Source organism: Coregonus clupeaformis, chromosome 36 (assembly GCF_020615455.1).
Source record: "Coregonus clupeaformis isolate EN_2021a chromosome 36, ASM2061545v1, whole genome shotgun sequence".
NCBI classification, from domain to species: Eukaryota; Metazoa; Chordata; class Actinopteri; order Salmoniformes; family Salmonidae; genus Coregonus; species Coregonus clupeaformis.
This window is the reverse complement of record NC_059227.1, coordinates 1,325,621-1,342,687: the sequence shown is the minus strand read 5'-3', so window position 1 is coordinate 1,342,687 and position 17,067 is coordinate 1,325,621. Positions and strand designations below refer to the sequence as shown.

Genomic DNA, 17,067 nt, shown 5'->3' with positions numbered 1-17,067 from the left:
AGTTACAAAATGTACTGCTATTTCTGTAAAAAGGAGGTGAATTGGAGATTCATTGCAATGAAACTATGCTTACCAAGCCCAGATGTCTTATTATTACAGAGAAACTTCAATAGAGGCATAGTCAGGCATAAGTATTTATGAAAACTCCTAAAACTGTCAACTAGGAGTTACACGGAATAAGTCCTAAGACTTGTCAGATTGCTAAGAGTTGTTTACGTCTCATGATATCATAATACTTGAGAAAATGCAACCATGCTTGACTCTATTTTAATTTATGGTACCAACTCCCTCTCTGCGTCTTTGCAAGGAAGTTGTGCTTCGATTGCTCCCATAAACCAAACTATTGTTTACTGCTAAACAAAGCGAGAAGATGGTTGTGATATGCCCCAAAATCAAGACGTGGGACATTATTACGAGCTGTCACTATTTCCCGTAACATACACATACAGTACACACCACAGGAGGCTGCTGACGGGAGGACGGCTCGTAATAATGGCTGGAATGGAATGGTATCAAACATGTGGAAACCATGTGTTTGATGTGTTCAAAACCATTCCATTTATTCCATTCCAGCCCTTACTACGAGCGTGTCCTCCCCAATTAAGGTGCCAATTGACTGATTTCCTTCTATGAACTGTAACTCAGTAAAATCTTTTAAATTGTTGTATGTTGCATTTATATTTTTGTTCAGTGTATATATACACACTGAGTGTACAAAACATTAAGGATAAATAAATGATAAAAAATATACAACGCACAGTGATTTATTACACATACAGTGATGATTTAAACCATGTATTATAAAGACTGCATGGGGGCTTTAACTTAAGGCCTGTTTTTTTATGCTGTAGATACATGGGGCATCACTTGTATAAGTGGGCATCTACGGCTCAGCAATTACTTGCCATTGCTTTAGCTGTAGTTATGTAATGACTATTTCATGTTGTTTGTTATAGAAATGCTATGAAAATGCCATAGGCTTACTGTAATAGTATGGTCATGATATTGAGGCTTTTCCTCAGTAAACACAACCCACATCGTCGTTCCAAGTAGGGTTGAACCAACAGTCTTAGTGTTTCGGCTCCATACTCCAACCAACCCAGTTTATTACACTAAGCTCTGTCCAATCCATCTATGTGGGAGTGTCAGTATGTATGGAAGTCGAGGAATGTGACGCTGATGATGACTCACACAGACAGAGAGGAAGCACCGGTCCACACAGGGGGAAAGGAAGAGGTACAGGACGACCCGCCCCATCCGAGGTATTCTTCGCATCATCAGACATAGTAACATTCCTTTCTCTCTGACTCACTGTCCACTCAGCATAATAATACTACTATAATACCATAGTAATACAGTTCAGTAGGTTGCTGAGAGAAATACACACTTCCTAATTAGTAACTGTTATAACGGAGAGCCTCAGTGGTGTCATCAAAGCCACATTATTGGTGAATTAATGATGGCACCACTGATTTAATAACAGTGGGTATAGCTGTGTGTGAACTCTAGTTAAGCAATCCAATGTTAACCTCATTCATTCAGAGACTCTTCTTTAACTACATTTTCAAGACAGGCATGTTTTATGTTGTACATGTAAAAAAACAACTTTTAGTTAACGTGTTTAAGACACTCATTTGCTCTTGTACTTCAGTTAAATTACTATAAGATAAGTATTACAGTAGTAAGCTGTGGTTAAACAAAGCAGACTTTTCTCTGTAATAGGATAAGAATACTTTTCTCTAGAACCTTCAGGCTATTTTCACTGTGAGAGAGGCTTTCCCTGTACCCCTCCCAAATAGAGAGATATGTTTTAGGATCAGTGTCCCCCTCCCCCCTTGGCGTTCCTCTCACCCCTCACCCTTCGCCCCTCTCGGATGAGAACCATGAAGCCTTTCATTCATTTAATTTCTTCCTTAACTGAACGAATTTAAAGACATGACTAACAGGAAGTGTTGAGTGAATGGAAAAGAAGATGCTTTGTTTTTAATTGAGTTGGACTTTTTCACAGGCTTCTACTTGACCATGTGTGTATTTTGCCCTGCAGCAACTCTTCTGTTCCTCTGATACTTCTGAGGTCTGTGTGTGTAGTTTTAAAGTGTTTTCATTTACTGCTCTTAACCATCTTATTTGTAAGTGTGGCCTCAATCAGTTCAAGGTATATACTCACTAATAAATCACACAGCAATAGTTGATTTAATCTTGATTATTTTATTGTTGTTTCTGAATAATTATTGCTTCTGAAGGAACAGACTTGCCATTTTAATAGACTGCTTGTTCTATTGTGGGGTATTTGTCCTCATGCATTATGAGGCTCCATCTCAGAGCACTCTCTGTGTGGGGGGATCCATCCAGACACTACTCGATTAGAGACGTTAGCACCCATTTGAGAACATTCCATGTGGAATTCACACTTTCCGCCGGGAAAATGTGGAGATATGCCAGTATTTACCTGAAGAATTAGCAGCATTCGTTAAAGTCTCTTCACAGACAGAAGCTGCATTTAATGTGTCTGCTCCTACTTGCATTATTTCAGAATGGGCCATTAACAGCCATAGGGACAGATGGCAACTTGTGGTCAACTTGGTGGAGCAAAGGCAATGGTTTAGTTCCTCTAAACCAACTGAACGAAACAACCTGAAATGGACCGCATTCATGGTCATTTCTTGGAAGTGTAGGAATCAATAATAAAGGATATTTGTGGTTCTGGGGTCTAAGTTGCATTAAGGCTCATTGACTCCATACTACTTCCTTCCATTGCTAATATAGTAATCTTTCTTTGCAAGGAACTCCAAAGAGTTTGAGGTCTCTGCACTGCCTCAGCGGCGTGACTCTGTCAACATCCCTTTATGACTGGTGACATTCGCCATGAGATATGGAGCAGTGAGCTGTCAACTCTCCAGAGAAAAGGAGTGAATGAAGAGAGATTTCCATTTGCTTTTCTAAAGTCTGGGGGAAGTATTTTAAGGACACAGAGGTGCAGGGGGACAGAGTGAATACGGGAGAAAGGGGTCAAGGGTAGTGTAGAAAGACCCCCTCCCAAAGAGATCTGGCATTACCCAGAGCTAAACCCCCCTATACCCCTCTCCCCCATACACCCAAGCAGGACTTCCATGCTGCATGGGGTCTGAACGCACACAATGAGGTGGGGAGGTTGGGGTTTTGGGGGTGTAAAAGGAGTGTGAGGAGAGGTTGGGTGGTGGTGGTGGTGGGGGGGGTAGGCTTCACTGAAAGATCACATGACAGGCTCTGTCATCCTGGATGGCCGCTGAAGGGAATAGGGGTAGGAGGAAAAGGAAAACTCATTCAGAACAGCTGAAAAAGAGAGTAAGGGCGGAGGAGGGGGTGGGGGTGGTCCTTACATGACGTATGTCAGTCAAGGCCAGCTGTTGAAATGTGTGTAGCCCAGCTTCTCCCCTCAGACTAACAGAGACACAGGCGCTGGAGAAGAGAAAGAGAGTGCTCCTGCCCTCAGACAACAGTTCACCAGTTAGGAGGGAACTGAGTTAGAAACTAAAACTCTATAGACTTTACTGTGTGTGAGAGGAAGAGGGAAACAAACTACATATATATTTATATATATATTTTTTTTACAAGCACAGTTCTTGAAGAGTCTTTTTCATTCACTATTTTTGGAAAGTTTTACAAATGCTTGGAACAATAACTATCACAGGTAAGATTAAACTTCAGTTATGATTGGAAATTCTCACTGTATCCAACTTCATTCAGAAGTTGAACTAAATGTGGTTTAATTTACTTTAAATTAATGTGAGGTTTGCTTTCATCCAACTTGACACTGATATAATGATGACTGGGAAACTTTTATGAACTTTGTAGTTTAAGGAAAAAATACTCAATGCTGTTTAAGTAGTGGAATAATCTTTTACAATCCCATTCAGAGAGTAATTTAGTAATGTAATTAGCATCAATTAATGGGGTTAAACCCTAGTTTATCCTGAGGCGACGAAGTGTAGCCACTCATTGTTATCTTAAGGGTGTGGTTGTTATTGTGGTTTGAGGCTGTCCTCGCCTGGCCTCTTCAACTGAAGGGATGGTTAAGGCTAACTACATGGTCACTGACTTAGATATTTTTTTGTTTTACTGTTTTTATGTTTCGGCTGAAAAAGCATAATTGTTTTGTTTTTCCTAACTTTGTGGGAATTTCTCAAAATTAAAGCAAGTGCTTTGGAAGTTTGCAAATACTTTGAACTTGGGCTCACTCATTAGATACTTGGTTATTTTCATTTTATCGCTCACTGATGTAACTCTACTACAGTTGCAGCCAAGACCATTCATGGTATACACCACTCTAGCTCTGCCAGCCCTGCTTCCTTGAACCTCCTACATTCTATAGATCATTTAGGGTTCTATTCAATCTGTATCGCTGAAGCGTTACAGATTGCGAGCTAGAAATGTTAAGGTAACATATGCAGCATTTACCGTGAATGCAGTCTCCGCTAACGTGGGAACCTTGCCTTTAAATTTCAATCACGCTGTAATGCTAAACTTCCGCGATACAAATTGAATAGTTAAAAAATGTGTTTATTGTAATTTAGAAAATATGGCATGATAATCTGCTGATTTCATGATGCCTTGCGCACTTTCAAGACCCCCAGTAACAGAGGCAGCAAAGCAACCCCACAGCATTATTGAACCTCCCCCCTGTTTGATTGTAGGGAGGGTGTTATTTTCATTGAATGCTTTTCTGTATTGCCAAAGAGCTCTAATTTTGTTTCATTGGTCCACATAACATTTACTCCAGGATTTAGGCTTGTTTAGGTGGGTTTTTGAGAAGTTCGATCAGGCTTTCTTGGGTCTCCTTCAGCAGTGGGGTCTTCCTACTTTTACCAACGCTCAAATGAAGCATTCAAAGAAAAGAACACCCTCCCTACAATCAAACATGTGGGAGGTTCGATAATGCTGTGGGGTTTCTTTGCTGACTCTTGAATGTGTGCAAAACATCATGAAATCAGAAGATTATCAATGTGTTTTGGAGTGCAATGTTCAACCAAGTATCCAAAAACTGTCTTTCTGTTGGAGGTTGTGGGTCTTCCAGCAGGACAACAACCGCAAACACACATCAAAAGCACCCTGGAATGGTTCAACAAAAAATACTGGACTGTTCTGGAGTAGCCAGCAAAAAGTCCAGACCTGAATCACATCCATAACCTATGGCGAGAGCTGAAAACAGCAGTTGGTGGAGGGCACCCGTCAAACATTGAAGAAATAGAGCAGTTTGCTGTTGAAAAGTGGGCCAAATTGCCAGTAGAGAGGTGCAGCAAGCTCATTGATGGCTACAAGAAGTGTTTGTTGGCAGTTAGCTTGGCCAAAGGCTGTGAAACCAAGTACTAGACACGGGATGCCCAAAATTTGGTCCATGCCATGTCTTTATTTTCTAAATTAAAATTGTAAGCTTAAGTTCAAAAATATTTAATTGGTTCTGCAATGTTGAAAATCCTATAACAAGGTGTGTGTGTGAAGTTATTTCAGAAGAAATAGGGATTATTATTTATTTTTTTAAGTGCAAGGGTGCCAATAAATGTGGCCTCAACTGTATGTACAAATGTGTCAAATCATGTTTTAAGCCATGTCCTCATCTGGTACAACATATACTTAATAAAAAAGAATGCAAGTCGTTTCAATTGCTCAACTTGTAAGTATCTTTTATGAGGATAACCAAAGATAGAGAAATAATTGGAAGTCTGGTTTTAGTCTCCTTGCACTTCCTATCTTGTACGTGTCTGTGTTTTTGAGGATTGTGGGTAATTCAACATTTTTTTTTACTTTATTATTATTTTACACAATGTTGTACGCATGTTTGAAAAAAAAAAGTATACTTCTATATTAGTATAAAGCAGCTTGCCGTCAGGGGTAATGGATCATGATGAACGGATATAAAAACCGTCAGTCAAAATAACGTTCCCACATTTCCTACTTTTAATGGTAGAGGAAAATGCAGTACTCTGTAATGCTTGCTGTAAAACCTCTAGTTACTGCTGGTGGATTGAGCACTGTGCTCAACAATGCCAGCCAAAATGGATTAAACTAGCAAATGATCAGATACATAAATCAATGTTCAACATTAAAATAGACCAGAAGAAGTTATCTAATTCTGCACTAGACATGATTTGAAACACCATAATAGTGTTTAGAAGCTTTAGAGAGAGGAAATGACACCAAACGAGAAGGTATCTAATTATGCACTAAACAGGACTCAAAACGTGTTTTTTTTCAACCTTTTCTGGTAGTGCTCCCAGTTCCTGGCAAGGTGTTACACAACACTTGATTAAAAGGTGTTACAACACACCATGTAGTGTTTCAAAACGTATCAGGATGATGTGTTTCAATACTCCAAGTTAAGGTTTCATCCCCTTCGCATTGGTGGCAGCTCAGTTGCCACTAGTTTTGGTGTTACAAAGCACTTCATTTTAACAGTGTATATTCACTCATCTCGTCTTGTTCAATTTTACATCATCAAAGTTTCCACAGCACCTGCAAAAGTAGCTCATGGAATAAACTCTTGAATCACTTCTATCTGTACTTCTATGCCAATTAATGCTTTTCTTCCTGACATACTTGAAATCCTCAGTATGTCAATGTAGTTCAGGGGTGTACTCAAAGTAATCCTCCCTGAAAGACTATCTTGACACAATCAAAGTTGGCTTGTCTAAAGTAGAGCTAATCAAGGGGCACACAGTCAAGTGCATTGGTATTAACATCTACCTCTTGAATTTCAACTGGGGATACTCCGCTGCGCTCTGTCAAATCATTGTTTGTTTTATTGGCATGAGAAAGAAAGAGGGAGAGAAAGAGTGTGCTTGGTAAAGCCTGCTAAAATAACATATTTTACACACCTCCCAGCAAACCGAGAACATTCCAGAACATTAGCTAAGATTCCCATTAAGTTCTAGTTGGGGTTTTATCTAACATTAGGATGATAAAAATTAATTTTTCTTCAGATAAAATAAAGAAATATATACAGTGAGGGAAAAAAGTATTTGATCCCCTGTTGATTTTGTATGTTTGCCCACTGACAAAGAAATGATCAGTCTATAATTTTAATGGTAGGTTTATTTGAACAGTGAGAGACAGAATAACCACAAAAAAATCCAGAAAAACACATGTCAAAAATGTTATAAATTGACTTGCATTTTAATGAGGGAAATAAGTATTTGACCCCCTCTCAATCAGAAAGATTTCTGGCTCCCAGGTGTCTTTTATACAGGTAACGAGCTGAGATTAGGAGCACACTCTTAAAGGGAGTGCTCCTAATCTCAGCTTGTTACCTGTATAAAAGACACCTGTCCACAGGAGCAATCAATCAATCAGATTCCAAACTCTCCACCATGGACAAGACCAAAGAGCTCTCCAAGGATGTCAGGGACAAGATTGTAGACCTACACAAGGCTGGAATGGGCTACAAGACCATCGCCAAGCAGCTTGGTGAGAAGGTGACAACAGTTGGTGCGATTATTTGCAAATGGAAGAAACACAAAAGAACTGTCAATCTCCCTCGGCCTGGGGCTCCATGCAAGATCTCACCTCGAGGAGTTGCAATGATCATGAGAACGATGAGGAATCAGCCCAGAACTACACGGGAGGATCTTGTCAATGATCTCAAGGCAGCTGGGACCATAGTCACCAAGAAAACAATTGGTAACACACTACGCCGTGAAGGACTGAAATCCTGCAGCGCCCGCAAGGTCCCCCTGCTCAAGAAAGCACATATACAGGCCTGTCTGAAGTTTGCCAATGTACATCTGAATGATTCAGAGGAGAACTGGGTGAAAGTGTTGTGGTCAGATGAGACCAAAATCGAGCTGTGGTCCCTGTCCTCTTCTTGAAGTCATGCACGAACTCATGCAACTGGTGACCAAATTCCTCCCAGAGTTTTGGCGAGAGTTCATCCATGAAATCAGCTACAGGTTCCAGGGCCCCTGCTACTTCTGCTGCTACTCTGTGGCATTGGTGAGGAGCAAGCCAGTGGAGTAGGTATTGGAGGTGGGCCCAGGATAGAGCTTCCCAGGTCCTGCATGGATTGTTTCTAATTCTGCACTGCAGCTCAGTGCGGGAGATGGGCTGGGGGCCGATGACCAGTCAGTACTGGGGTCAGAGGTAGTGCTTGGGGCAGGAGAACCGGCAGTGCTGGAGCGCAGAGAACAAAACCAGGTGCTGTCTCCATTCACTGGTGTTTGTGCATTGAAAGATCAACAAGTAGAGAGCTATTTAGTACACATATCCAAACAATCAATGAACATATCAAATATAATTAACCGAGACTACAATAGACTATATAATGTTGCAGACATTTGAGCAGAGTTGAGTAGGCCTGGCCTAGCTACTCAATTCTGCTCAAAATGTTTGCAACATTTTGACTAGCTGGACCTTGCTATCAAACTTTGACTTAGGTTTTACCAATGTGGGAAGCTTATGATTTTCTTTCTCTGACAAAATTATGTTTTATCAAAAGTTGTAAAGATCTTTAGTCTAGTTGGTTGGCTTGCTTTCTCTAAACGAGTATGCTGCTAGGCTAGCTATTGTTAGCAAAACATGGATACTCTTTTTGTCGACTACAATAGAAAATACAACAACATACCTCATCCTTTGCTGAACACGGCATGTTGCTTTCAGTCTGTTTACATGTCTGTTCATAGCAGACACTACTTTACTATTGTTCCGAAATATTTATCTACACTATGAAACTTTATATTTGACACTTGTTGTTTACATGTTTGTTCATAGCTTAGAAATATTTACATTGTTCAGAAATATTTGTAACTACACTGACATTTTATTCCATAGACACTTGTTTACATGTCTGTTCTCAGCACTTTTGCCTATTATGCAAGATTGATGGCCTTGGGTTGAGTTGTCCTCTCCTAACCATGTCTTCCTGCCATGGAAGAGCTTCCCACTAGTCTAACTTGCAAGCTGTGTCGCCCTGACACGAGAGTCTCAACGGCTCTTGGAGATTGTTGTCCCCTGCCACAACCAAAAGTGGGAGGCACGTATCTTGCGTTTGGCTCATGAGCTTCATCCGTGGCGGACAGGTAGTTGTGGCGGGCCACACATGCCCTTAGCCTTTTCAGGGGTACACTCGATTAGACAACCAAGAATCCTCATTCTTGCAGCCATGATGCCGAATGCATTCTCTGACAACGAGAGTGGTGATAGTTCCAGGTTCATTGAGATGGACACCTGTGAATGAGAGGTAACAAGAGAATATATGTCAGATATATATACATATACAGTACCAGTCAAAGGTTTGGACACACCTACTCATTCAAGGGTTTTTCTTTATTTTTACTATTTTCTAATTTGTAGAATCATAGTGAAGACATCAAAACTATGAAATAGTTGCACAATATGTTATATTTGAGATTCTTCAAAGTAGCCACCCTTTGCCTTAATGCCAAGAGTGTGCAAAGCTGTCATCATCTCAACCAGCTTCACCTGGAATGCTTTTCCAATAGTCTTGAAGGAGTTCCCATATATGCTGAGTACTTGTTGGCTGCCTTTCCTTCACTCTGCGGAACAACTCATCCCAAACCATCTCAATTGGGTTGATGTCGGGTGATTGTGGAGGCCATGTCATTTGATGCAGTACTCAATCACTGTCCTTCTTGGTAAAATAGCCCTTACACAGCCTGGAGGTGTGTTGGGTCATTGTCCTGATGAAAAACAAATGATAGTCCCACAGATGGGATGGTGTATCGCTGCAGAATGCTGTGGTAGCCATGCTGGTTAAGTGTGCCCTGAATTCTAAGTAAACCACAGACAGTGTTACCAGCAAAGCACCCCCACACCATAACACCTCCTACTCCATGCTTCACGGTGGGAACCACACATGCGGAGATCATCCGTTCACCTACTCTGCGTCTCACAAAGACACAGCGGTTGGAACCAAATATTCCAAATTTGGACTCATCAGTCTGAAAGGATAGATTTCCACCGGTCTAATGTCCATTTCTCGTGTTTCTTGGCCCAATCAAGTCTCTTCTTCTTATTGGTGTCCTTTAGTAGTGGTTTCTTTGCAGCAATTCGACCATGAAGGCCTGATTCACACAGTCTCCTCTGAACAGTTGATGTTGAGATGTGTCTGTTACTTGAACTCTGTGAAGCATTTATTTGGGCTGCAATCTGAGGTGCAGTAAACTCCAGTGAACTTATCCTCTGCAGCAGAGGTAACTCTGGGTCTTCCTTTCCTGTGGCGGTCGTCATGAGAGCCAGTTTCATCATAGCGCTTGATGTTGCGACTGCACTTGAAGAAACTTTCAAAGTTCTTGACGTTTTCCATATTGACTGACAATAATGTCTTAAAGTAATGATGGACTGTCATTTCTCTTTGCTTATTTTAGCTTTTCTTGCCATGATATGGACTTGACCATGCTTGTCACTTATGAACATTTTTGAACATCTTGGTATGGTTCTGTTATAATCTCCACCCGGCACAGCCAGAAGAGGACTGGCCACCCCTCATAGCCTGGTTCCTCTCTAGGTTTCTTCCTAGGTTTTGGCCTTTCTAGGGAGTTTTTCCTAGCCACCGTGCTTCTACACCTGCATTACTAGCTGTTTGGGGTTTTAGGCTGGGTTTCTGTACAGCACTTCGAGATATTAGCTGATGTACGAAGGGCTATATAAAATAAAATTGATTGATTGATTGATTGATTGATTGGTCTTTTACCAAATAGGGCTATCTTCTGTATACCCCCCCACCTTCTCACAACACAACTGATTGGCTCAAACGCATTAAGGAAAGAAATTCTACAAATTAACAAGACACACATGTTATTTGAAATGCATTCCAGGTGACTACCTCATGAAGCTGGTTGAGAGAATGCTAAGAGTGTGCAAAGCTGTCATCAAGGCAAAGGGTGGCTACATTGAAGAATCTCAAATATAAAATATATTTTGATTTGTTTAACACTTTTTTGGTTACTACATGATTCCTTCCATGTGTGTTATTTCATAGTTTTGATGTCTTCACTATTATTCTACAATGTAGAAAAGAGTAAAAATAAAGAAAAACCCTTGAATGAGTAGGTGTGTCCAAACTTTTGACTGAGATAGATAGATAGATAGATAGATAGATAGATAGATAGATAGATAGATAGATAGATAGATAGATAGATAGATAGATAGATAGATAGATAGATAGATAGATAGATAGATAGATAGATAGATAGATAGATAGATAGAGAGAGAGTAAACAAAAAACACCATACCATTTTCCAGGAACCATATGTGACCGACCGGCTCGATTCGGTCTTATGTAGCAACATTTGAAATTGTGTTTTTTACATTGGATAAAAGTAGACTCTCAGAGCTAGAAAATGGTATATCCTACACTACAGTTGAGGAACAATGGGAAAGAAATTCTGCTTTGAAAGTTGATAAACTGGTAACCTCACTTTTGAGAAAATGGCCTTTGAATGTTTTGGTACACCTATTGGAGAGCTCTTCTTTGTCTACACCCATTCAGCATCGTTCACACCCTCTTAAGCTTTAGCCCCACCCATCTCTTTAAGGGTTGATCCGAGCGTTCTGCCCTAGCAACAGCAGTCAAGCACCCAAGCATTTTATTCATATTTACAGATGGCATACAAGTTTGTTATTAAGGCACATGAACGTTCACATGTTCCAGAAGGCATTTACGTTCAAATGGCTCTCCTGTGAAGTAGTGACTCGCGACATATGCATAGTTTCCAGAAAATAGTCACATATTCCAAAAGCCTTGATAAAATGGCATTTATCATTTAGAGGTGCATAGATGTATGCAGTAACAAGGGAAATTAGAAACAGAAAAAGCTAAATGGATTCCTACATTCGATTATCCACATACCTGGATATGGACGCATGAGGTTCTCATGTAGGGGGAAAGCTGCATCTTCCAGGAAAACATAAGGACTTGGCATTGTGGTACCTGGCAGGACAGCTGCCGGACGCAAAATAACTCTCTTAAACACTCCACCATAGCTCTCTAGGCCGTATGCCGCTACATCCACCATTGTGAACCTGTAGCGGGGCATCTTCTCTGTCTCCGTATCTCGCCTATTATATGTGTTACTAGGTACATCAAATGTAGTAGATCCCTGGCAAATCGCAAATTCGAAAACTGCCATTTTCTCGCCAGTCAAGTATCTCTCTGTACACTATTTTATTCTCCCGCGTGTCTTGCTTGTTTGGGTGTGTGGTCACATCCTTGTTTGGCCGTAGATGGCTATTACCAGCTCATCGCCCTCTACTGTCCCGGGGTAATATTGCCACTTTCCCCCTTTTTTTTCTCCAGTTTTTCAAGTGAACGTCTTTTTAGGGAGCATGCGTGCACACTCGTTCCGTTCGCCTAGCCAACTTCGGCTAGTCACCGGCCGAACTGAAGCATGCTGACGCCTTAATTTCTCTATAGCCTGTATAACTCAGAGGAATGGTTTAAAGGGGCGGGGCTGCTATTTTCTGCTTTACGTGTGAGAGTATAGGTTCATCATAGCGCTTGATGTGGCTTTCTCTGCATCAGAATAGGGAATGCCAGAAATGATCCGTGCTGATATAGTGATATGCCTACTCTCTATGTAACTAATGGACTATATAACGGATTAGTTGGGTTGTATTTCTATGCTTAGGGTTGGATAACGGTTGTTTGCTCCCCAGTCCTGATTGTGACGTCCCCCTTTCCTAACCAGCCGTAGGAGCGACCCTGTTATTTATTTTGCTAATTTGCACCCCAGTATCTCTATTTGCACATCATCTTTTGCACATCTATAATTCCAGTGTTAATATGAAATTGCAACTATTTTGCACTATGGCCTATTTATTGCCTTACCTCCATAACTTACTACATTCGCACACACTGTATATATATTTTCTGTTGTATTTTTGACTTTATGTTTTGTTTACCCCATATGTAACTCTGTGTTGTTGTTTTTATCGCACTGCTTTGCTTTATCTTGGCCAGGTCGCAGTTGTAAATGAGAACTTGTTCTCAACTGGCTTACCTGGTTAAATAAAGGTGAAAAAATAAATTAAAAAATGTATGGTGCTATGCCTGTAAAAATGTCAAACAGGCCTGAAGATGCGGGTACTCTGTTAAATCAATATGGTTCCTGTGTTATTATCGGCATAGATACACATGGCTTAGTACAGCCCCACTAAGGACTGACCTTGTTTACAGTATAATTGGGTCTTAGAAGGAAACATCTTTGTTTATCCATATGGCTGACTTGATATAATGATATCCATTTACAGTGGTTTAGCAGTGAGTTATAGCTGTAAACTGTATTTCTAAATTCTGTGTAGAAAAGATCACTTGGGCCATACATCAGAAGAAGGAGGGTTTGTTTGCATGTTGTTTATGGTCTTGACATTGCCTAACAATGGTATGGCATAACAATGTAACAACTGCCCCTAACAATAACAGGTACTGTACCACATACAGCTTAAACCAAGTTTTAAGACAAAAACAAAATTGTTATATATTTGTGAATGGGAAGTGGATGGCTGCTGTAGACCAGTTTATATTTACAGCATCCTAAAATAATTTCACCCTAACCCAGGTTGACTCGCATAGCTCACATTCCTCACGTCAAATCCATACGTCCAAGATAGATGTTGTAAGCCTTGCTCATACACCCCTTGACTTTTTCCATATTTTGTTTTGTTACAACCTGAATGTAAAATGGATTAAATCGAGATGTTGTGTCACTGGCCTACACACAATACCCCATAATGTCAAAGTGGAATTACTGAATGTTTTTAGAATTTTTTACAAATGAATTTGAAATGAAAAGCTGAAATGTCTTGAGTCAATAAGTATTCAACCACAGGAGGTTGGTGGCACCTTAATTGGGGAGAAAGGGCTTGTGGTAATGGCTGGAGCGGAATAGGTGGAATGGTATCAAATACATCAAACACAAGGTTTCCTCCACTGTTTTGTCTCCACTCAGCCACCAACTGGAGCAAGTTCCTCGTCTGGGCTGAATATGCTCACAACACACTGCCGAACTCGTCCACTGGACTGTCTCCATTTGAGTGTCAGTTCGGGTTCATAGTGTTTGTTGTTTTCCCAAGCTTTACTTTGTACCTACTGTTGAACTTTTTCCCAGTAAAGTGTTTACATTTATCCTAACCACTGGTTCCTTGTCTGGTTCTCTTCTCTGCTCCTGGGTCCTATCTCACCATGTCACAGATTCAACCACAAAGACCAGGGAGGTTTTCCAATGCCTCGCAAAGAAGGGCACCTATTTGTAGATGGGTAAAAAAACTAAATATAACAGACATTGAATATCCCTTTGAGCATGGTGAAGTTATTATTTACAGTTTGGATGGTGTATCAATACACCCAGTCACTACAAATATACAGGCGTCCTTCCTAACTCAGTTACCGGAGAGGAAGGAAACCACTCAGGGATTTCACCATGAGGCGAATGGGACTCTACAACAGTTACAGAGTTTAATGGCTGTGATGGGAGAAAACTGAGAGTTACTCTACAATACTAACCTAAATGACAGAGTGAAAAGAAGGAAGCCTGCACAGAATACAAATATTCCAAAACATGTATCCTGTTTGCAATAAGGCACTAAAGTAAAACTGCAAAAAATATGGCAAAGAAATAATTAGTTTGGGGCAAATCCACACAACACATCACTGAGTACCACTCTTCATATGTTCAAGCATTTTGAACAATTTCTAAGAACATGTTTTCACTTTGTCATTATGGGGTATTGTGTGTAGATGGGTGAGAGAGAAAACATCTATTTAATCAATTTTGAGTTCAGGCTGTAACACAACAAAATGTGGAATAAATCATTTGTGAATGGAAAGTGGATGGCTGCTGGGTATGAAAGGCAGTATTATACAGATTATACAGATTTAGACTGAGATGGCGTGATGTTTGGTGAATGATTTTTAGTGGTTCTATTGGTCAACCATGTGAAGCTCCGCCGGTGTAATTTAAAAACAGGAAGGGAACAGATTAGAGAGATAAACTTGGATGGCCAAACCCCAGAACTGTATCTTATTCATGTACGAGACAAGTTTAGTATTATCTTTCACTGCTAGTGCACTCTTGTTATGAATCAAATGCAAATTTGGTAGATTTGTTAGGGAGACACAAACAGGCTCACATATCTCTCTTAAAATATAAGTGTTTTTAGGGATTCGGAAAATATTCAGACCCTTTCCCTTTTTCCACATTTTGTTACGTTACAGCCTTATTCTAAAATTGATTAAATATACATTTCCCCCCATCAATCTACACACAATACCCCATAATGACCAAGTGAAAACTGGTTTTTAGATATTTTTGTAAATGTATTAAAAATAGAAAACAGAAATACCTTATTTACATAAGTGTCAGCTTCCTGCTTCCCCTGTTTGTCTCCTGGCCTCTAGAGGTCAGCTGTGTTCCCCTTTGCCTTAGTTTTTCCTCATGTGTCCTAATTAGCTTATCTATGTCACCTGTGCCTTGTTTCCCCTTGAGTATTTTAGCTGTGTGTTTTCCCCTTGTTTCTCACTTGGTTATTGCGTCCTGTCTATGTGTCTCCTGCTTTGTCCCACCGTGTCAGTCCTAGTAAGTTATTCGAAGTTATCTTTAGTTTGTTTTTCTCCCCTCGGGGAGTTGTTTTGTTTTGCCTCTTGTTTTGGAACATTAAATCTACTTACCTGGAGTATTGCCTTGGGTGTTTCTTTTGGGTCCTACAACATCTCCTCTGTGGCTAAGGGGTAGTACCCCCAGCTCTACACATTTGAGACCGGAGTTCTAGCCCGGCTAGTGACAGAATAACCAAGTCAATCATGGACCCAGAAACACTCAGTTCCCAGGACCTGTTGGCGGTGATCATTCGACATGAGACTTCTTTCCAGCGCCATGAAGCCGTTCTCAGCCGACAAGAGGAGCTGATGGCTAGACATTCTCAACTCCTGGCCGAAATGATGAGTTCCCTTCACCAGCTCTTTGAACGCCTCCTTGGTTCTCCCCCTTCCCCCCGGTCACCTCCCAGTGACGACAGGCCTTCTCGGTTGGCGGAGCCCCGACTACCACCTCCCAAGCCCTTTTCTGGGGATCCAAGCTCTTGTCAGGGTTTCCTCACCCAATGCTCCCTCACCTTCGAGCTCCAACCCTCAAGTTTTCCCACAGACCGTTCCAAGATTGCCTACCTCATTACCCTTCTTTCAGACAAGGCGCTCGCTTGGGCCTCTGCGGTGTGGCAGTCCCAGGAGGCCTGTTGTGACTCCCACGCTGCATTTGTAGAAGAGTTCAAGCGGGTGTTCGATCATCCTGTCAGTGGGCGGGAGGCTTCCAAGCGCCTACTGTCTCTCCGTCAGGGCCCCGAAGCACGGCAGATTTTGCCATTGAGTTCGAACCATAGCAGCAAGGAGCGGATGGAATGATGAAGCGCTGAGGGTCTGCTTTCAGGGAGGGTTATCTGAGCCCCTTCAAGATGAGTTAGCCACCCGTGAACCAGCTGAAGATCTCGAGTCCCTCATAGCCTTGGCCATCCGCCTGGACAATCGTCTAAGAGAGCGGAGAACGGCTCGCCGTCAGGTGTCTCAGTCCCAAGTTCCTCTGAGCAGCTCTGTTTCTCCTGTTTGGACTCCGTCATTCAGAGCTGCCCCGGCTCCTGAACTGCCCCAGGATTCCCGGAGAGCATGCAGTTAGGCCGTTCCAGGCTTTCTTCCAACGAAAGGGAACGTCGCATGAGGGAGCGTCGGTGCCTCTACTGCGGGGTTGCCGGCCACTTCCGCTCCACTTGCCCCGAGCTTTCGGGAAACGCCTGTCCCCGCCCAGCTACAGGAGGGTTGTGATGGGGAAAATTAGAGCTCCTCCTACTAACGCGGTCCTAGCTATTCCAGCCACTCTGTCCTGGGAGGGCCACCAGCATCGGGTCCAGGCTATGATCGATTCCGGTGCCGCAGGTGATTTTATGGATGTAACCTTGGCTAAGGAACTTAAGATCCCTACCCAACTACTTCCTCAACCCCAGGCAGTTACAGCCTTAGATGGCAGACCTCTGGAACCAGGAAAAGTTACTGAGGCGACTCAGTCCCTGCGACTTACCATCTCTCAACACCAG

At 41.6% G+C, this 17,067-nt stretch overlaps 1 protein-coding gene across 3 annotated transcripts in view; it reads left to right on the top strand.

Annotated features, from left to right (window-relative positions):
- The window catches only part of LOC121552095 (A-kinase anchor protein 12), a 104,779-nt gene that overhangs the window by 70,158 nt on the left and 17,554 nt on the right, over positions 1 to 17,067 (top strand). Inside the window, exon 1 of one of the 3 annotated variants that reach the window (XM_041864823.1) lies at positions 3,427 to 3,670. The exons of the other annotated variants lie outside the window; for them this stretch is intronic. Within the exon in view, the coding sequence (XP_041720757.1) occupies positions 3,646 to 3,670 (25 nt within the window). The 5' untranslated portion in view covers positions 3,427 to 3,645. Of the gene's footprint in view, positions 1 to 3,426; positions 3,671 to 17,067 lie in introns of those variants that run through there. 3 annotated transcript variants of the gene reach the window in all.